The 22,996-nt window shown below is 37.7% G+C and overlaps 1 protein-coding gene across 1 annotated transcript in view; it reads right to left on the reverse strand.

Annotated features, from left to right (window-relative positions):
- The window catches only part of KCMF1 (potassium channel modulatory factor 1), an 86,290-nt gene that overhangs the window by 15,564 nt on the left and 47,730 nt on the right, over positions 1 to 22,996 (reverse strand). Inside the window, exons 2-3 of the mRNA XM_049856509.1 lie at positions 16,881 to 17,048; positions 6,952 to 7,091 (exon numbers count right to left, since the gene is read on the reverse strand). Of these exons, the coding sequence (XP_049712466.1) occupies positions 6,952 to 7,091; positions 16,881 to 17,048 (308 nt within the window). The remainder of the gene's footprint in view (positions 1 to 6,951; positions 7,092 to 16,880; positions 17,049 to 22,996) is intronic.

Consider the following 22,996-nt stretch of genomic DNA (forward strand, 5'->3'; position numbering starts at 1 on the left):
TATGAGTCGGAATTCACTCGACAGCAGTAGGGTTAGTCTTTTGGTTTACTTCAACATAATGGTACCTCGTACCTTCTACAGGATAGGAAAATGCTACACAAAGGGTAAGCTATTAACCTTAAAATTACGGCAGTTGGTCAACACAAATGTTTATCGTACTTCTACTGTCATATGATACAGCAACAGATCTATTACCGGAACAGGAGAATTCCATATAACACATTATCTGAAAATTACGACAACCTGCCACCACTGGGGCTTACTGAATTAAACCAGTGTTTACTAAATGTGGCTAAGGATACATACAAATCATCTGGAGCACTTGTTAAAAATATACTTTCCTAGTCCCCTGGCTGGAGATGGATTCTGGGAGGTTTGGAACCTATATTTTTAACTAGGGACCCAGGTGATTCTCGTAATTGGATAAATTTGGCAAATATTTGCTTATATATACAAAGGTACTTAAGTGGAATGAAAAATTACAAATATTTACTCTGCCATATGAAACATCAAATGTTATTGTTACTTACATAACCATAAATAAAATAAATAAATAAATCCTTATTCACAAATGTTCTTGCTAGTCTTGTCTTTCTATTGCGCAAGCCTTCTTCTTCTGCTTCATCTTGCCACTGAGGGTCACCATCAGTCTTACTTTTATCTGCAGCCCTTCTGGAAGCCTTTCCCAGCGTACTAAGATGAGCTCCATCCCAAGAACATAATGGAGTTTCCATTTTTCCACATGGTCCCAGTGCATGACTGCCACTGAGCAGCCAGTTTAATGGAGGTTGTTACCGATGTCTAGAAGATAACCTTCTGAGGCCATTACACCAAGTAACTGCTGAAGGCACAAAACTTTTTTCCCGTGACACTGGCTAAATGTTTATAAAAACATCATCTGAAGTCAGCATGCTTGGTTTTTGCTTTTAAATAAGAGCTCCGTACATTCATTCTTCCTCATACAATTATCAACCAGCATAAAGCAAGCTCAGATTTCCTCTAGCCTTTCTTGAACTCACACAACCACACCAGATGACATTCTCTCTCTCGGTTCTGTGCAGAGCTTTGAAAACAACAGAGGAGGAGTTAAGCTCCATGATGTGAGGAGTTCTTTTCCTTTTCCTTTTTTTGGTAGACTTTACAATAGGTTCTTAACCACTTTGCTCACTGCTACAGAAAGATGCATTAAAAAAAGCAAAAACCAACAAAACAAAAAAACATTGCTTATAATGGCTTTACCTCAAGCTAGGCTACAGCAAAATCATTCAGAAAACACTGAGGAGTGAGGCTGGCTTTCTGCCTCAAAGCTGATCCATTTGATACATCATCCTCTCGAACCACTTGAAGCTGCCCTTGAACTGGGACACCATGTTTCTTATTAACAGTGAACACCATAAGTGAAGTAAGTGCCTTGGCAACTGGTATTTCTTGACTAGGTTTCTGGATCACAAACTTGATAAACTCATTTATTTCTTCAGTCTGACTAGTACTTTTAGATCCATGAGAAACATCTTCCTTTTGAAATTACCTGTTCAAAAGCTGTTATTTCCCTGCATCATTATCTACTGTTACTTTCAGTGCACCAAATCTTTGATGCATTAGTTATTTGGCAGCCATGATGCTTTAATGGGCAGCACGGCTGCTTCGTAATTTCTACCCTTTTATTGATCCATTGTCATCCACATAAGCATTATGGCGAGGTTCATCCTGTTTCCAAGTTACTACAGAACCACTCAAACTCAGCCCCCTTCTCTTCTCAAAGGACAGGCTAAGTGGGCTAGTGGTGGAGAAAATAATGTTACTCCTCTGTAAAGGTGCTGAAATGTCTCTTTGCTGTTCAAGTGGACAAATTTTCTGGTTTTAAAGGTTTTCTATTATCTGGCTTCACTCGGCCTGTACAATTTTATTTCCCATTATCTCTCGAAACAGTCAATGCCTTGACATGTCCTCCACACACTATGTTCTCCAGAACCACGCGCTGGTTCATGTTGTCTACATCCTCTGAATAATGCCCGTCCTTACCCACTCTGCCCACTTTTCAAAATCACACCCATTTCTAAGGCCGAGCTCAAGGCCCTCTCCACCTACTCCCTGCATTCTTCTCTGATTGTGTCAGTAAGCTAGTTCGGTCTTTAGTCATGCCACAAGGTCTGTACGTGTAGAAGCCAGGTTTTAAATTTGTTATGATGCTGATGGCCATTGTGCCTTACTCCAATAATCTGATGACTTCAGGAAACAACAGTTTTATCATCATCACATTTCCCATATATTAATGTTCTTAGTTGATTCTGTAGAGACGTATTTAGGGATTCTGAATATTTGACTTATAAAAGGCCAGTAAATATACCCAGCCTTCTGTGTGTTTCCCTTTCCAAGCTATCCTTAACTGGCCCAGGAATTTTTCATGTAGCCTTTCATGACTCATTATCCTTCTGAGGGCAAAGAAGTGGGGCGAAGTGCATGTTGTGTTGCCCTCACTCTTTTTTTTTTTTTTTTTACAGCTAACAGCTCAGTTAATTTTGCTCAGGCACCCACACTTTTTTCTCACATACAAGCCTTCTGCAGCCCCCACCCTTCTGTGTTCTCTTGATTTTTGTCTAGTCATTGCTTGAAAATTCTTTCCCCTTCTCCCACTCCCCATTCCCCACCCCTATCACAGTTGTGAGTCAAATTATTAAGTTAATCATCACTGAAAAGTTAAAACAAGGATTTCTCTTTTATCCGAAAAGTTAAAGGTGCTAAAACGAAATTAGATATCATGAAGAACCCACCCACCGCCACAACACTAATGTCTTCAGAAAAGCTCCGCCTACTTCTTCCTTCTTCTGTGAACTTTTTTTTCCCCAACCATGAACACAAGAAAGTTAAAAACACAGTATCAAGTCAAATAACTTCCTGTGTTATCTCACACCATACTGACTTTCTAGTATAACGTGCTGTGTTGTCTCACACCATACTGACTTTCTAGTATAACGTGAGGTAGGCTTCCCTAGGCTAGCTCGGACGTGAAAGCTCGCTATACGAGGCGCTCTGCTGACTTAGGCCACTGCTGTGCTGAGTTACGAAGGAAGCGACCAAAGGATGTTTACATTAAAAAACAGCCTCTTTTTAAGTTGGGGGTCAAGGTTATACATAAAAAAGAATTCCTACTTTCACCTTAAACACAATAAAGTATTTTAAACGGTCCTTTTTTCTGCCATCATTTTTCCCCAGAATTATTCAAAATAAAACTGTCTAAAGTCAGATTGTGAAAAATTTCTAAAATCATTCTTCTTTCTCCTGATTTTTATTTCTTACCAAATTAGTGTAATTGGAACACAATGATACCCTAGTATTTCAAAAATTAAACTCAATTCGTTATAAACAAATCTAGGTTTTCATTAAAAAGGGGAGAGAATGTATCACTGACATATTAAGCCAAGAGCACTTAAAAGTTGCAGACTACCCTAACCCCTTTTCTGGAGGGTACTGAGAACACAAGGAGTAAATAAGCCAAAAGGAAAATGTTCCCAGCAATGAAATGCCAGAACTCACAGAAGTGCTCCAAGTAGGAACGGAATCATCGATTTTAACACAGATTTCTAGAAGTGTGAAGGAAATGCCGGTGAGCCAAACGTGTGTTCACTTTTTAGGCGTAATGTTCTTCATGTAAACTGCAAAAGATTTACTACAAGGAGGCCAGAAGGGAGATCAAATTACCCATCACTGATTAGAGGTAAAGGCATGTCTCAGCTAAAAAAATACAAAACAAAAAATTCCAAACCTGAAGGCTTTCTAATTAGCTTCAGTGGAAGTCAGCTCAAATATAACCTGACAAGATTTTTTTAAAAGTTCAGGGGCCAATCTTAGGGCCTTTTACATTCAGATAGATGTAAAAGGAAAAAAAAAAAAAAAGCCCCCAACATGTTCATCTGTCTGTTCCACGATTCTAATACTTCCTCAGTAGATCCTTCATATTTATAACCTCATTTGTTCTCTACTGCTCACTTCAACCACCAGGTTGGTGGATTTGAATTTTGTTAATTACATACTGAGCTACTTCCCCTCTCAAGAACTTAATCTTTCCATGACCAAAATCCAGTCAGTTGTTCCAATCTACCAAATATCTGCAATAACTACGAGGGTTTTAAAAAAAAAAAAACACTGTGCCTAATTTCAAAATCACAATACATAGAGATTCCTGAGAGTAAGTACATTACTTAATCGGTTTTAATTTTTTTTTTGACACGGAGCAAAATTCCCTTTATTATGCAAAGTGCCAAATAGAGTGCCTCATACAAGCTGGGAACAAAGGTATATTTATTTACTTTCTTAAATTATATATTATAAAATCTAAAAAATACTACATATAATACATGTATGCATCATATATTTAATGTCTAGCTTGCTTTCTGCCAGCAATTGTTCAAAATTTGCCCAATTTATCCCTCCTGGCTCTTTGATTCTTTACCTTATCTTTTCATATTCTCCTTAGCAAGCACTGGCTTAATTCTCTGGAATCCTAAACTGGGGTTGCATCTTTCCCATTCCCACCCCCCCACCCCCACCCCCACCCCTGTACTCTAAATACCAGTGAACAATAATTGCTGTTACCATTCTTCTCCTGGGCTTCTGACATGGGAAACAACATCAAGCTGGTGCTTTTAAAAGTTTTTACCCAGTAACCACCTCCACTACGCATTCTTCGACAGATGTGATTTTTCACAGTATCTGGTTTTGAAGGTACTTGACCTCTTTTTTCCTCCATACCCTCAAAATCAAAAGCCTCTGAATAAACCTTCTTAAGTTAATCATAGGAAGGGAGTCAAATCTCAGGCTGGGCCTTAGAGTCCCTAGGTAAAAGAAGACGCAAAAAATATAGACAAGTTGTTTTAAAAATTAACTTTTGGCTGAGTAGTATCACTCAGAGAAACGAAATCCTGGTTCGTGCTACAACATGGATGAGCCTTTAGAAATTATCCTGAGTGAAATAAGTCATTCATAAAAGAGTACCACGTATGATCATGTATGCCACGAAATATCTAGAAGGGGCAAATGTACAGAGACCAAAGTTCATTACTGGTTACCAGGGCAGGAGGGAAAGGTAAACGCATGGTCATTGCTTAGGGGGTATAAGGTATAAATTTCCTGGTAAGGGTGATGGAAAAATCTGGAAATGCATAGTGGTGATGGGTACTACACACACACACACATACACACAAATTAACCTTCCATTAACTTTCTTACCAGCTATGTCAGGTCACCAATAAACGTTTACTAGCGGTGACAGTGATATCCCCTTGCCCACAATGTTCCAGAGGGATGTTGGTTAGATGAGCGAGGTCTTAGAAGGAGGTACAAACTGGTCTAAAGGACACATGCAGAAAACACACCAGCAAAGCATGATGGCGAACCGAGCAGTTAAAAAGAAAAAATGTAAACGGGAATAAAAAAGTAGATACAGGCACTTATTTATGTGGATATTCTCGTCCCCCACTGAAAAGATGGGAGCCACTCTTGAACTCCATACTTCAAAGACTTTTCATTAACCATGAAACTGATAAAAAACACTTGGCTGGGGGGTAGGGAAGAGACACATGGTTAATATCACCTGGACATTTACATATAAATAACACTATTAGAGCTGATAACAAGCTTCATATAGGCACAGGAAAGTCACTTTTACAGAATAAAAAGAAAGGAAGAACTGAGAACAGTAGTAAAATGTTAAAATAGTGCCCTAGGCTCCCCAAGGTGCACAATAAGGGTATTTCTGAGTTGTCAGGCAGTAAAATTTGGCCAGGGGGCTACAGAATGTAAATTTGCCAACTGTTTAAGCTATAAATCTTTTAACAACTTTAAGCCTCAAACTAGCAGTGTAAATGGGATTGAAAGTGAAGCTGTATTACTCATGGCTGTAACGTCAAAGCCATAGCTGAGGCAGAATAGGACAGAGGTCAATAGGGTCTCTGGCTGAGTTCAAACGCATGGCTCTGTCCATTGCTAGCTTATGCCCTTAGACCTGCTACTTTATTTCATTGGGTTTCAGTGAATTAGTGTTGAGTGAATCTAGGTATTTATTAGTTGCTGCAATGTGCAATATTTTCTTGTGCCAAAATCTTCCGAGTTCAACATCTACAGTTTGCACTAAGCCTTCATTTTACCAATTATTACTGACAGTAACTGGGATGGTGGGTGGGGATGCAAGTAGGGATAGGAGTGCCCATTGAATGTACTTCATCATTTCTTGAAGTCGGAAGCCTGCTGGCTCAGATGACAAGCAAAGAAACTTGAAAGTTTTCAGGAAAGACCTTCTTTTTGTACCATTGTGGGTCCTTGGCTTTTAACCACTGGATCACGTTAGACTAGGAGGAACTTTTAGGAAGCTTTGACCTAAGAAGCAAGCCTTTCTAGAATGAAACCAAGTAAGGTTAGTGATGTGCTACCATGAGAATGGACCACTGCTTACTAACAACAACAACAAAAAAACCCAAACCCATGCTGTCGCGTTGATTCCAACTCACAGCTTTTTTAATTTCTGTGAGAAGGCTGCCTTGTAGGAGAACAATTAAGTAAGCAGTAAGGCTAAAAAAAAAAAAAAAAAAAAAAAAAAATCTTTTTTTTTTTTTTTTTTAAGACTACTATAAAAAGTGATGTGTTGCTCCTCAGAGTACTTTTAACCTTTTCACAATGCAATTTAATAAAGAGCTCACGAATTTGATCAAGACTCTAAATCCTGTACTTTTACCAAGAGGACAAGAAAAGCTAGTGTGGACAAATGAAGGGCATTATGTTGTCCAAATGCAGCCTTCTAGGATGTGTAAAATTTCCTTTTAAAAGATAATTTCAATAATAATTATGCAAACAGTATCAGTACACTTAGTAGGAGGTAGATGACACTGACCTAGCTTTATTTATTTTAGGAATAGTGTACTTTACCACTCCATTCAGACACAAGGCTGCTTTGCTTACCACTTCTGTTGATGTTTCTGCATGTTCAGAAGTAACATGTTCTTGAAGCGATGTCTCCGTATAGCCCATTTTTCCACAATAGGGACAAGTAAAAGACTGTGGCTGCTCTACAGAGAAAGCTTCCCCACCATAGTACAAATCTGAAAAATAAGGTAGAAATACATTGAGAAATAATATTTATTATTTTTTAATATATAAAACCTTGATCACATGGTACAGTAGTGCAAAACAAAATGAAAACCAAGTGTGCCTGACATCTCCACTAACAATCCCACCTTGTTAAGGACCTCTCGGTTTACATTTGTAGTGTCCTCGTTCCCATCAAGAATTCTATGGTGCCATCCAAAGCTCCTTCCCCACACAGCTACTACAGTCTTAAAAGAAAACAAAAACAGGTTTTTCCCCTTCATTTAATTCTGAAACATCTCTCATTTCACACCTGGGTCTGATTTTATTGTAATTTATTTTTTCCTTATTAATTTTTTTATCTCTGTATATACTGTGGCAACACTGATATAAACAGACAGAACCAGGAGGGTGTATCACATCATACAAGAACACAAGTGCTTGGAGGGAAAGCGCAGTCTACTGTGACCAACTCCCAAATCCATTTACTTGCCGACAGAACAAACCAGTCTTACAGAAGGACTCTAGGCATTCAGTTCCTGCAGATGCTAACCTGAATGGCATACTACCACAACACACTCTGTCCAACGTGGTGAAAGGAGAACAGGCTAGATGGTGAAATTCCGCGGGAATACGCTGTTTATCTCATTAGTACAGCTCGATTTTTCTCAATTAGTAACATAAACGGAAATAAAACCGAAAGTATATTTAGTATGGTATGCCATTTCATCACAAAAAAAACCTACTTGATTATTAAACATGAAACAAATGCCAAAGAACTGCTGCTTTTGTGAGAAAAGAAAATGGAAGCAAGTATTCAGTACACAATAAGACGTGTCCATATTCATTTTTAGGGAGATTTAAACTATCTTAAAAGTTTTATCTACTACACATATATTGGTCATTTATTATGTACAAAAGATTTGCCAGGTGGTTTTGAGGTTGGTGGGGATAAATACATAAGAAGGATAGAAATGCCTCACTCCAATAAAGCGCATCTACAAAAACCCCACAGCTAACATCAGACTTAATGGTGAAAGTCTGAACGTTTCCCTCTAATATCCTGAACAAGATGATGTCTGCTCTCGCCATTTCCGTTCAATATTGTACAGCAGCATCTAACCAGACAATTAGGCAGGAAAATGAAATAAAAGGCATCCAGAAAGAAAGAAGTAAAACTATCTTCGCTTGTAGATGACATGATCTTGTATACAGAAAATCCTAAAGAATCCATTAACAAACAACTACAGACAAATATTATATGATCCCACTTAATGAAATATCTAGAGCAGGTAAAAATATAGAGAACAAAGTTTATTGCAGGGCTTCCAACTGGTTAGCTTCATTGAACTTGCATTTCCAAGAAGTTCCCAGGAAGTTAAATGTAAGAATCACAAGGGGGTGGAAATGCAAATTCTCAGCATGGGTTCAAGGCCCTGGTTTATTAGAGATTATCTGGGGCAGGAGGCAGGGAGAGAGGGGGTACCATTGATTAGGGGCCACTGAATTTCTGTTAAGGGTGACAGAAAAAACTGGAAACAGATAATGGTGATGGTTGCACAATATAATGAACATAATTAATGTCATGAACTGTACATGTAAAAATGCTGAAATGGCAAAAGTTTTGTTTTATATATATACTTACCACAATAACAAATAAACAACTACTAGAATAAAACATGAGTTCAGCAAGGCTGCAACACACAAGTTCAATACACAAAAATCAATTGTATTTCTATACACATGCGATGAACAAGTCAAAAATAAAATGAAAAAAATCTACCACAGCATCAAAAAGAGTAAAGTACTTAACACATTTAACAAACCCACCACCAAAACTGCATTTAACAAAGGAAGTACAAAACTTGTAAGCTGAAAACTACAAAATACTGTTGAGAGAAATTAACCCTTTGGTGAACCTATTAGTTTTTGCTTTGAATACCATGCGTTTGCATTAACGGAAGTATACTGAGTCATTGGGTGTGTTTAAATTCTTGGTTGGTAATATGGATTTTGATGACCACTGAACTTTCTATCTTCACAAGAATGCTAATTGATGAGCGACCCTCTGTCTCAAAGGAGCCTTGGTTGCTGAAAATATGGTGAAGTGTCTTCCATTAACTTATATGGGAAACCTCTAGTTTTCCAAATATGACACAAAAAAAAAACAAAACCAGGCCTACCAGGACTCCTTAACTATCACACAGGAAGCCATAAATATGCTTACAGGGATTATCTAGGGGTATGAAAGCCAAAAGAGTCAAAATTTTTACCCAATCACACTTCCTGCAAGCCTCATACTCCAGGTATTTTGCTTCAACAAATGTTTCTTTAGTCTTTTGCCATCACTCAAGTACCCACTGAAGGCCAGGAAATACTTTCAGCAGGAAAAAGTTTACTCCCAAAGAACTCCAGAGGCATAAAGAGTGGCTGGCATACCATAAGTCAATGGGTCACCAAAGGTAAAGAAACCTACATAAATGGAAACACATCCCGTGTTCATGGATCAGACAATTTTATATTTTTAAGAAGGGAATGTTCCCCAAAATGAATCTACAAATGCAAAGCATTCGCTATTAAAACCCCAGCTGGCTTCTTTGCAGGAATTGACAAGCTGATCCTAAAATTCATATGGAAATTCAAAGGACCCAGAATATCCAAAACAATCTTGAAAAAGAACAAATCTGGAGGACTTACACTCTCAATTTCAAAACCTACTACAAAGCAAGCGATAGTAATTGAGTTAGTGTGGTAGTGGCATAAAGACAGATACAGATCAATGGACTAGAACTGAGAATCCAAAAAACAAAACAAAACAAAAAACCCTCATATCTACAGTCAATTGATTTTTGACAAGGGTGTCAAGAATATTGACTTTGGAAAGAGCAGTCTTTTCAACAAATGGTGCTAGGAAACTCAACATACATAGGCAAAAGTATGAAGTTGGACCCTTATCTCATACCACATACAAAAACTAACTCAAAATGGATCAAAGACCCAAATATAAGAACTAAAACTATAAAACTTAAAAGAAAACGTTAAGTGTAAATCTCTGGAACCTTAGATTAGGCCATGGTTTCCTGGATATGACACCAAAAGCACAATAAAACAAAAAATAAACTGGGCAACATTAAAACAAAAAATTTCATGCTTCAAAGAATACCATCAAGAAAGTAAAAAGGAGAAAATTTTTGCAAATCATATATCTGATAAAAGACTTGTATGCAGAATATATAAAGAACTACTACAACTCAATAATAAAAGACATATAAATCAATTAAAAATGGCAAAGGATCTGAATAGACATTTCTCCAGAGAAGATATACAAATGGCCAATATGCACATGAAAAGATGTTCAACATCATTAGCCATCAGGGAAATGCAAATCCAAACCACAATAAGATACCATTTCATACCCACTAGGATGGCTATGGAAAAAAAAAAAAAAAAATACCCCAACCCTAGAAAATAACAAGTGTTGACAAGATGTGGAGAAAATGGAACCCCCATACACTGCTGGTGGGAATGTAAATGGTGCAGCTGTTCTGGAAAACAGTCTGGCACGTCCTCCAACGGTTAAACATGAGGTTCCAGAAGACCCAGCAACTGCAGCAATATATCTAATATAAATGAAAACACGTCCACACAAAAACTTGGACACAAACCTTGATAGCAGCGTTATTCAAAATAGCCAAAAGGTAGAAAAAACCCAAATGTCCATCAACGGATGGATAAACAAAATGTGGTATATCCACACAATGGCATATTATCTGGACATAAAAAGGAATGAAGTACTGATACATGCTTTATAACTTGGATGAAGCCTGAAAACATTAAGCAAACAAAGTCAGTCACAAAAGACTACATATTAAATAATTCCATTCATACGAAATTTCAATAATAGGTAAATCTATAGAGACAGACAGGAGACAAGTGGTTGCTTGAGGCGGAGGGGAGATGGGGGATAAAGGATTTGATGTTTCTTTTTGAGGCAATAAAAATGTTCTAAAACTGACCATGGTGATCGTTGCACATCTCTGTAAATAAACTAAAAATCATCAAATGGTACATGTTAAATGAGTGAATTGCATGGTACGTATATTATATCTCAATAATCTGTTTTAAAAAGGGAAAGAATGTAACACCAAAGCCAGGCAAAACAAACAAAAAAATAAACCAAACCCATTGCCGTTGAGTTGGTTCCGACTCATAACAACCCTATAGGACAGGGCAGAACTGTCCCATGTGGTTTCCAAAGAGCGCCTAGTGGATTCAACCTGCCAACCTTTTGGTTTGCAGCTGTAGCACTTAACCACTACACCACCAGGCAAAGGCATCACTAAAAAAGAAAACTAGAGACCAAAAGCCCTCATGAACACGGATGCAAAAATTCTCAACAAAAATCCTAGCCAGTAGAATTTAAGTAGGAGTTCTCACACTACCTGATCTCAGAACCTACTATACACACATCGTAGTCAAAACAGCCTGTTACAGGTACGACAACAGACACACAGAGCAATGAAACAGAACTGAGGACCCAGATGTAAATCCATCCACCTATGGACAGCTAATTTTCAACAAAGTTTACTGAATGGGGAAAAGACAGTCTCTCCAACAAATGGTGCTGGCAAAATTGGATACCTATCTGTAGAAAAATGAACAGGATTCATACCTCACACCATACACAAAAACTAACTCAAAATAGATCAAAGACCTAAATATAAAACCTAAAACTATAAAGGTCATGGAGAAAAAAACAGGGACAATGCTAAGAAAAAATTAGGGACAACACTAGAGGCCCTAATATAGGGCATAAATACAATACCAAACATAACTAAAAAATACACACACAGAAGAAGACTGAACTAGATAAACGAGACCTAGAAATTAAACACTTATGCTGAACAAAAGACTTCTTCGGAACAGTAAAAAGAGAATCTACAGATTGGGAGAAAAAAATTGGCTATGACATATCTGACAAGGGTCTAATCTCTAAAATTTATAGAAAATTTCAACATCTCAACAACAAAAAGACAAATAATCCAATTAAAAAATGGGCAAAAGATAGGAAGAGACGCTTCACCAAAGAAGATGTTCAGACTGCTAACAGACACATGAAGAAATGCATATATATGATCATCAGCAATTAGAGAGGTGCAAATCAAAACTACATTGAGATACTATCTCACCCTGACATTACTGGCACTAATAATATTAAAAAAAAAAAAAAAACAGAAAATAACAAACGTTGGCAAGGTTGTGGGGAGACTGGAACTCTTATGCACTACTAGAGGGAATGTGAAACGGTACAACTACTATGGAAAATGATATGGCGCTTCCTCAAAAAGCTAGAAATACAAATACCTTATGATCCAGCAATCCCACTCCTAGGAATATACCCTAAAGAAAGAAGGGCTGTGACAAAAATAGACATATGCATACCCATGTTTGTTGCAACATTATTCACAACAGCAAAAAGGTGGAAGCAACCTAAGTGCCCATCAACAGATGAATGGATTAAACTGTGGTAATACACACAATGGAATACTAAGCAACGGGTTAAAAAAAAACCATTTAAACAACAGGTAGGCAGGCCTATAAAACAAACAATAACACAGGTGAGAAATTAATCAACTATCTATATCTGACCGAAAACAAAGATGAGAAGCCAGGAAGGGACAGGAAAACCAGACGAATGGAACCAGGAAACCTGGGGTGAAAAGGGAAACAGGAAGAGTGCTGACACAATGCGGAGATTGCAACCAATTTCACAGAACGATTTGTGTATAAGTTTTTGAATGAAAAACTAATTAGCTCTGTAACCTTTCACCTAAAGCATGACTAAAAGAGAGAGAGAAAGAATGGTGAGCAACAATATTGGTAAATATGCAGGTAAATAGGACTGTGTAAAACAGCACTAAAAATAATATCAAATTACAGCAAATGTAGAGGGGGGCACACAAGAACAAAGTTGAGATGGAATGTTAAGTCAGAGCACTCTAAGCTTTTTGTTTTGTTTGAGATGAGGATGAAATTTCTGACCACTTTAGGCTTAGTAAGTATACATGAAGTAGTAGGGGAAAAAAAAAAAAAAGGAAAGAGACAAACCAGGACAAATAGAAAGTTTACTAAGATGGCATAAATAAACCCAATTATATCATTAAACTCTATGAAGATAAATGGACTAAGTTCTCCCATTAAAAGGTAGATAGTAACAGACTGGATTATAAATTATATCTAAGCACATGCTTTTTTGTATGGATTACAGCTCAACATAAAGAAAACAACAATTCTCACAACTGGTCCAATAAACAAAATCATGATAAACGGAAAATACCGAAGTTGTCATGGATTTCATTTTACTTGGATCCACTACCAAAGTCCATGGAACCAGCAGTCAAGAAATCAAAACGATGTATTGCATTGGGAAAATCTGCCCAAGACTTTAAAGTGTTCAAAAGCAAAGATGTCACTTTGAAGACTAAGGTGCACCTGACCCAAGTCATGATCTTTTCAATCACCTCATACACATGCAAAAGCTAGACAATGAATAAGGAATACAGAAGAATTGATGCCTTTGAATTATGGTGCTGGTGAAGAATATTGAATATACCACGGACTACCAGAAGAATGAACAAATCCATCTTGGAAGAAGTACGGTGGAATTATTCCTTAGAAGTGAGGATGGCAAGACTTTATCTCATGTACTTTTGGCATGTTCTCAGGAGGGACCAGTTCAGGAAAAGGACATCGTGCTTTGTAAAGTAGAGGGTCATGGAAAAAGAGGACAATCTCCATGAACTGCCACAGTGGCTCCAACAATGGGCTCAAACAGCAACGATTACAAAGATGGTGCAGGAGCAGGCGGTGTTTCGTTCTGTTATATGCAGGGTTGCTGTGAGTCAGAACGGACTCAACAGCACCTAACCAACAACAACATATGCTTTTATGAAGCTTTTAATTTTGAAACAATTTTAGACTTAAAGAAAAGTTCCAAAATAGTACAGAGTTCAGGTATACCCTTCATCCAGCTTCCTCCAGTATTGATATCTTACGTAGCCACAGACAATTACTGAAATTAAGAAATTAACATTGGTAAAAAAAAAAAAAAAATTGGTAATATACTATTAACTAAACTACAAACTGTAACAGATTTGTTCATTTCTTCTATTGATGGTCTTTTTCTATTCCAGAATTGAATCAAGGATCCCACATAGCATCTGGCTGTCAAAAATCTTAGTCTCCTCCAGTTTGTAAAAGTTCCTCAATCTTTCCATGATCTTTAGACTTTTGAAGAGTAGTAAACCCTGGTGGTTAAGTGCTACGGCTTCTAACCAAAGGGTCGGCAGTTCGAACCCGCCAGGCACTCCTTGGAAACTCTACGGGGCTGTTCTACTGTGTCCTGTAGGGTCTCTATGAGTCAGAATCGACTCGACGGCACTGGGTTTTTAGTCAGTTATTTTATAGAATGTCCCTCGATGTGGGCTCCTTTGATGTGTCTCATGATTAGACTGAGGTTATGCATTATTGGCAGGAATACCAGAGGTGATGTGGCCTTCTCGGTGCATCACATCTTGGGTACATGATGTTGATGTGATAAACCTTATTACTGGTGATGTTAACCTTGATCTCTTGGTTAAAATGGTGATTTCGCCACTGTTAAGTTACTATTTTTCTGTTTGTACTTATTAAATATTTATTTTGAGGGAGATATTTTGAGAATATGTATATATCTGGTTTCTCCTCAAACTTCTGTCCACCATGGTCCACTGGTAGACTTTGCCTGCAGCAATTATTACTGTGGTGTTCCTATGGTTATTTTTTATTTCCTTCATTTCTTCTACATTTATTAACTAGAATTCAAGAACTGTCTCTTTTTCCTTATTTATGTGCAATGGAAACTCTGGTGGTATAGTGGTTAGCAGTGCTACGGCTGCTAACCAAAAGGCTGGCTGTTCGAATCCACCAGGTACTCTTTGAAAACCCTGTGGGGCAGCTCTACTCTGTCATATAGGGTCACTATGAATCAGAACTGACTTGATGGCAATGTTTTGTTCTTTTTTTTGGTTTATTTACAACACTGTAGGCTCAAAGATACTTATTTTATTATTTAAATTATTGTCCAATACTATTGTTAGTTATTTTGTTGCTCAAATTTTCCCAGCTTTGACCACTGGGAGTTCAGGTTGATTTTTATCCCCTTTCAACATGCCATGGTCCTTGCTATTTGCAAAACACATATCTGATAAAGGACTTGCATCCTTAAATGCATACTGGTAAGTGAAAGAAGCCAATCCAAAAAAGAAACATACTAGATGATCTCAACTATATGAATTCTGGAAAAGGCATAACTATGTTGTTGTTAGCTGCTGTTGAGTTGTCCCCCAACTCATGGTGACCCCATGCACAACCAAACGAAACGGTTTTGTGATTGATACAATTTTCATTGGATGATTTTTGGAAGTAGATCACAAGGCCTTTTTTCCTGGCCTGCCTTAGTCTGGAAGCTCTGCTGAACCTGTTCAGCATCATAAAAATCCACCCAGTGCCATTCAGCATCACAGCAACATGCAAACCATCACTGCCAGGTGTGTGGTGGCTGCGAATGAGGTGCACTGACCAGGAATCAAACCTGGGTCTCCAACATGAATGGTGAGAACTCTACCACTGAACCCCAACTATATGACATTCTGGAAAAGGCAAAAGTATAGAACCAGTGAAAAGATCAGGAGGTCTGAGGAAGGAGGAGGGATGAACAGGTGGAGCACAAGCTATTTTGGGGGCAGTGAAACTATTCAGTATGATACTATAAAGTGAATACAGGACTTTATACATTTGTCAAAATTCACAGAACTATACAACACAAAGAGTGAACCCTAATGTAAAATATGGACTTTTGTTAACAATAATTGATACTGGTTCATCAATTGTAACAAATGTATCCCAAGAATACAAGATGGTAATCTGGGACATAATGTCAGAAGGGAGTATATAGGAACTCTCTGTACTTCCTGATGAATTCTTCTGTAAACCTAAAACTACTCTAAAAAAATACAGATTCTAAAGCCCTGTTTTGAAAGTTCTCATTCCCATCCACCCATATATCCTTCCATCCATCTACCATCTAGTTAACTATCTAGATATATTATATATGGAGGTGAGAAGAGGCTTAGAGAACCGTTGGTCTTAGATCTTTAAGGTCCCTTCTAACTTAGGGTTCTGTGACTGTACATTTCTGGTCTAATTAAGACCTTTGTAACTGCAAAATCTTAAAATGCTCTGATTTTTTACTTTTAGCCATAATATTTTTTACGACACAGGTTTTAGCCTTCACTCACGAAAGTGTGAGAAATACTCATCATCTTCCATTCTTTTGAGTGTGACAGAGACTGGTAGGAGTAAGAGATTACAGCATAAAACATTTAGAGCTTTTCTTAAGAAAAGACGGTGTCTTCTAATCAACTGTAGAAACTATCTGCTTTTTGGTAACTAGAACAAGAACTTGTACTTGTGCACTGTCAGCAAGAATAGTCAGTTTAACTTTATTCTTTTTTTGTTGAGTCACTTTTTCATTTCATGCCTTATCAGTTGAGTATATTTCTAAATGGTTTTCATAAGCAAGTAAACTGTGATTAAGAGAAAGAATTACTTAGAACATACAAGGAAGATTCATTTTGTATTTAATTGAACTGAGGCCTCAGGTATGATATTGGGAATAGTTTTAAGGATATTTTCCTTTATTTTCGCACACACGTACACAAAGTTCTAAATGATAACCCATTAAAATTTAACTGAATACTTACCAAAATCTACCCTCGTTAATATGCACTGCATTGGGTGGTCAGTTGTATGCCTTGTTGTTGTTGCACCACTTTCATAACAAGATGCACAAAGATCGTAATCGTAGCAAATTAAACACTTGTATCTGCGACCTCGAAAATTTCCTTTTAAACATGCATCACAGCTGACACCTATAAAAAAGAAATATACTTAGTTAGCAGCTATAAAAGGCTACTCTCCATTTTCATTAAAATTTTAATGTGCTTGTTTAACCCACATTTTCTTTCCAAAATAATGAGAAACAACATAGTGAAATAATATATGAATTTCCAACAGGATGGTGAATTCATTACCCTGACTTACACTCTTGGTGAAAATAACTTAAAATATCTGATCAAACATGAAAACACTTTTTCTGCATTAACAAAAGAATCACACGGTCATCTCCATCAACTCAGAGAAGGCATTCAATAAAGTCTAATACCCATTCCTGATAAAAACTCTCAATAAAACAGCAAAAGAGAAATTCCTCAACATAATAAAGGGCACCTATACAAAACCAACAACCAACATCATTCTCAAGGAAGAGGCTAAAAACATTCTGCCTGAGAACAGGAACAAGACAAGGATGCCCTTCATGACCACTCTTATTTAACATTGTGCTGGAAGTCCTAGCTAGAGCAATAAGGTAAGAAAAAGAAATAAAGGGCATGCAAATTGGTAAGGAAAAAGTAAAGCTATCCCTATTCACGGATGATATGATACTATAGAGAACCTAAAAGACTCCACAAGAAAACTACTGGAACTAATAGATTTCAGCAGAGTAGAAGATACAAGATAAATACACCAAAAAAAAAAAAAAAAAAAAAAAATCCGTTGGATTCCTACACACAATGAAGAGAACTATAAAAAGGAAATCAGGAAAGCAATGCCATTTATAAAAAGCCCCTAAAAAAATAAAATACTCAGGAAAAAAATCTAACCAGAAATGTAAAAGAGCTATACAAAAGAAACTACAAAACACTACTGCAAGAAACCAAGGAAGACCTACGTAAATGGAAAAGTCATACCACACTCATAGACAGGTAGACTCAACATTGTGAAAATGTCAATTACTACGCAAAGAAATCTACAAATACAATGCAATCCTGATCCAAATACCAACGACATTCTTTAACAAGATGGAAAAGCTAACCATTAACTTTATATGGAAAGGGAAGAGGCCCCGGATAAGTAAAGCATTACTGAAGAAAAAGAACAAAGTAGGAGGCCTTGCACTATCTGATCTCAGAACCTACTATATAGCTACAGTAGTCAAAAAAGCCTGGTATTGGTACAATGACAGACACACTGACCAATGGAACAGAATTGAGAATGCAGATACAAATCCATCCACCTATGGCCCCTTGATCTTCAATAAAGACCCAAAGTCCATTAAAAAGGGAAAAGACAGTCTTTTTAACAAATGGTGCTGGCACATCTGGGTGTCCACCTGTAAAAAAAAAAAATCAGACAGGACCCATACCTCACACCATACACAAAAACTAATTCAAAATGGATCAAAGACCTAAATATAAAACCAAAAGCTATAAAGATCATGGACGAAAAAATAAGGCCAACACTACCCAAAACCCATAGGAGCCCTAATATATGGTATAAACAACGTACAAACCATAACTAACAATAAACAAATACCAGAAGATAAGCTAGATAAATGGCACCTGCTAAAAATTAAACACTTATGCTCATCTAGACTTCACCAAAAGAGTAAACAGCGAACATAGAGACTGGGAAAAAAATTTTGGCTATGACATATTTGACCAAGGTCTAATCTCTAAAATATATAGGAAAATTCAATACCTCTACAGTAAAAAGATATATAATCCAATTAAAAAATGGGCAAAAGACATGGATGGATACTTCACCAAAGAAGACATTCTGGTGGCTAATAGACACATGACGAAATGCTTGCTATCACTAGCCATTAGAGAAATGCAAATTGAAACTACAATGAGATACCATCTCACCTTGACATTACTGGCATGAATCAAAAAAAAAAAAAAAAACAGAAAATAACAAATGCTAGAGAGGTTGTGGGGAGATTGGAAACTCTCATGCACTGCTGGTGGGAATGTAAAATGGGACAACCATTTTGGAAAACAATATGGTGTTTACTTAAAAAGCTAGAAATGGAAATACCGTATAATTCCGCAATCCACACACAGGAATAAGAGCCGTCACACGGATAGGCATAGGCACACCCAGGTTCACTGCAGCATTATTCACAATAGCAAAAACATGGAAACAACCTAAGTGCCCATTAACAGATGAATGGATAAACAAACTATGGTACATACACACAACGGAATTCTATGCAACAATAAACAATGATGAATCTGCAGGACATTATGTTGAGTGAAATAAGTCAAGCACCAAGGGATAAATACTGTTTGAGGCCACTATTATAAAAACACATGAAAGTATTTCCACATAGAAGGAAACAATCTTTGATAGTTACGAGGGAGGGGAGGAGGGGAAGGGAAAAAACACTTAACTAGGTAGTAGATAAATGGTAACTTTTGTGAAGGGTTAGATAGTACATGATATGGGGAAGTCAGCACAATTTGACCAGGGCGAAGTCATAGACACTTCACAGACACATTCAAACGGGCTGAGCTACTGGGCTGAGGGCTGGCGACCATGGGCTCGGGGAACATCTAGCTCAACTGGCATAACACAGTCTATAAATATTCTACATCTGACTGTGATGAGTAGCATCTGGGCTCTTAAAAACCTGAGAGCAGCCATCAAAGATACATCTACTGGTCCCATTCTTGCTGAAACAAAGGAGAATGAAGACCAAAGACACAAGGGAAAGATTAGTCCAAAGGACTAATGGACCACAACTACCTTAACCTCCACCAGACTGAGCCCAGTACAACTAGATGGTGCCCAGTTACCACCACGGACTACTCTGACAGGGATCACAACAGAGGGTCTAGGAAAGACCAGGAGAAAAATGCAGAACAAAATTCAAACTCACAAAAAAGGACCAGACTTACTGGTCTGACAGAGACTGGGAAACCCTGAGAGTATGGCCCCTGAACACTCTTTTAACTCCATGCTAAGGTTACTCCTGAGGTTCGCCCTTCAGGCCCATAAAATAAACAATACACGTAGCTCAACCACGTATAAAATACTAGATGGGAACAGCAGCCCATGGGCAGGGACGAGAAGGTAGGAGGGGTAGGAAAGCTGGACGAATGGAAGCGGAGAGCCTAGGGCCGAGAAGAGGAGACTGCTAACATGTCACAGGGTTGGTAACCAGTGCCACAAAAAAATATGTGTATTAATTGTCTAACGAGAAACTAATTTGCTCTGTAAATCTTCATCTAAAGGACAAGGAAAAAAAACTAGAAAACAAATAATGCAAAATATGTTAAAAGAAGTAGAAGAGAAGCTTGAAAAGAGACCATCAGCAGATCTGAAAATGAACCAAAGAGAACTTCCAGATATGAAAAATAGATAATTAAACTTTTAAATTCAATGGGAAGGTTTAATGACAGGAAAAGCCTTTTAATCACTGATGGTATACTTGTTTATACATAGAAAACCCAACTAGCTACACAAGGCTGCCAGATGTGAACACCAGTTTAACAACTGATTGTATTTCTTTACTCCACAAACAGATGGAAAATATATTATTAAAAATATGCCATTTGCGATAAGCCCAAGAGACAGAAAGGGCCACGTAAACAAGAGACTCCATCAGCCTGAGACCAGAAGAACTAGATGGTGCCTGGCTACCACCAATCACTGCCCTGACAGAGAACACAACAGAGAATCCCTGATGGAGCAGAACAGTGGAATGCAGATCTCAGATTCTTGTAAAAAGACCAGGCTTAATGGTCTGACAGACTGGAGGGGCCCTGACGGTCATGGTCCCCAGACTCTTTGTTAGCCCTAGATGGGAACCATTTCCGAAGCCAACTCTCCAGATAGGGATTGGAATGGACTATAAAATAGACAATGATACTGGTGAGGAGTGAGCTTCTTGGCTTAAGCAGACACATGAGACCATGTGGGCAACTCCTGTCTGGAGGTGAGATGAGAACGAAGAGGGGGACAGGAGCTGGTTGAATGGACACAGGGAATACAGGGTGGAGAGGAGGAACGTGCTGTCTCATTAGGGCAAGAGCAGCTAGGAGTACATAGCAAAGTTGAGTATAACTTTTTGTATGAGAGACTGACTTGATTTATAAACTTTCACCTAAAGCACAATTAAAAAAAAATGCCATTTGCAACTTTCACAACAAAAAGACAATCAACCCGATCAAAAAATGGGCAAAGGATTGGAATAGATATTTCCTCAAAGAAGATCTACAAATGGCCAATAAAATGCCAAGATGCTCAATTTCATTACTTATTGGAGAAATACAAATTACGACAATGAGGAACCACTTCACCTCTACTAGGATGGCTATGATCAGAAAAACGAAAAACACCAAGTGCTTGTAAAAGTGTAGAGAAATCGGAACCCTTGCACATTGCTGGTGGGACTGTAAAAAGGTGCAGTCACTGTAGAAAACAGGTTACTGGTTCCTCAAAAAGTTAAACACAGAACTACCATATGGTCCAGCAAGTGCACCCCTGGGTATATACCCCAAAGAACTGAAAGGACTCAAACATATACCTGTACACCAATGGACATTGCGATATTACTCACAACAGCCAAAAGGTGGAAACAACCCAAGTATCTATCAACCGATGAATGGATAAGCAAGACATGGTATATCTGTACAAAGGAATATTACTCAGCCAGAAAGAGAAATGAAGTTCTGATACATGTTACAACATAGATGAACCTTGAGAACATTATGCTGAATAAAATAAGCTAAACATAAAATGACAAATATTGCAAGATCCCACTTATATGAAATATCTAAAATAGGCAAATACCAAAGTTTATTAGTAGTTATCAGGGGTGGATGGAAGGGGGAAATAGAGAGGCACTGCTTAAGGGGTGCTGAGTTTCTGTAAAAGGTGATAGAAAAATTTGGAAACAATGGCAATGGTTGCACAACATAGTGAATGCAATTAATGCCACTGAATTGTACACATAAAAAATGGCTGAAAGGGCAAATGCTTTGTTATATGTATTTTACCACAATAAAATTAAAAAAAAAAAATTTGTAACAGCATTTTTAAAAAAAGTCCTATGAATAAATTTAATCAAAGATAGGCAGCCCTTTATAAAGCAAATTAGTAAAAATTTATTCAAAGATATTAAAGAATGTTAAAAATAGAAACACAGGTTCATAGACTATAATATTCAATATAATAAAATGTCAGCTCTCCCCAAAATGATGTTGATTCAATACAATTCTAATTAAAAAAAAAAAAAATTTTTTTCTTGTGGAGAATGATAAACTGATTCAAATTTTTATGCAAATTTCCAAGGGCCAAGAATGTTGAAATACTCCTGATGAGAAATAAGACAAGAGGGCTTTGCTCAGCACATTCAAAATAACCAAACCCATGGCTGTCGAATAGATTCTGATTCACAGCAACTCTGTATGACAGAGTACAACTGCCCCACAGGGTTTCCAAGTCTGTAAATCTTTACGGAAGCAGGCTGCCACATCTTTCTCCCTTGAAGCAGCCAGTGGGTTTGAATCGCCAACCTTCTGATCGGCAGCTGAGTGGTTTAACCACTGTGCCACCAGGGCTCCTCCCTTAACATGTTAAAAACTATTATAAAGCTACAGTAATTAAAAGACTGGTATTGGAATAGGGGCAAATGCATGCAACTTTTTTTTTTTTAATTGTACTTTAGATAAAGGTTTACAGAGCAAATTAGTTTCCCATTAAACAACTAAAACACATTGTTTTGTGACACTCGTTGCCAACCCCATGACATGTCAACACTCCCCCCTTCTCGACCTTGGGTTCCCCATTACCAGCTTTCCTGTCCTCTCCTGCCTTCTGATCCCTGCCCCTGTGTTGGTGTGCCCATTTAGTCTTGTTTTGTTTTACGGGCCTGTCTAATCTTTGCCCGAAGGGTGAACCTCAGGAGTGACTTCAGTACTGAGTTAAACGGGTGTCCGGGGGGCCATACTCTAGGGGTTTGTCCGGTCTC

Source organism: Elephas maximus, chromosome 17 (assembly GCF_024166365.1).
Source record: "Elephas maximus indicus isolate mEleMax1 chromosome 17, mEleMax1 primary haplotype, whole genome shotgun sequence".
Lineage (NCBI taxonomy): Eukaryota > Metazoa > Chordata > Mammalia > Proboscidea > Elephantidae > Elephas > Elephas maximus.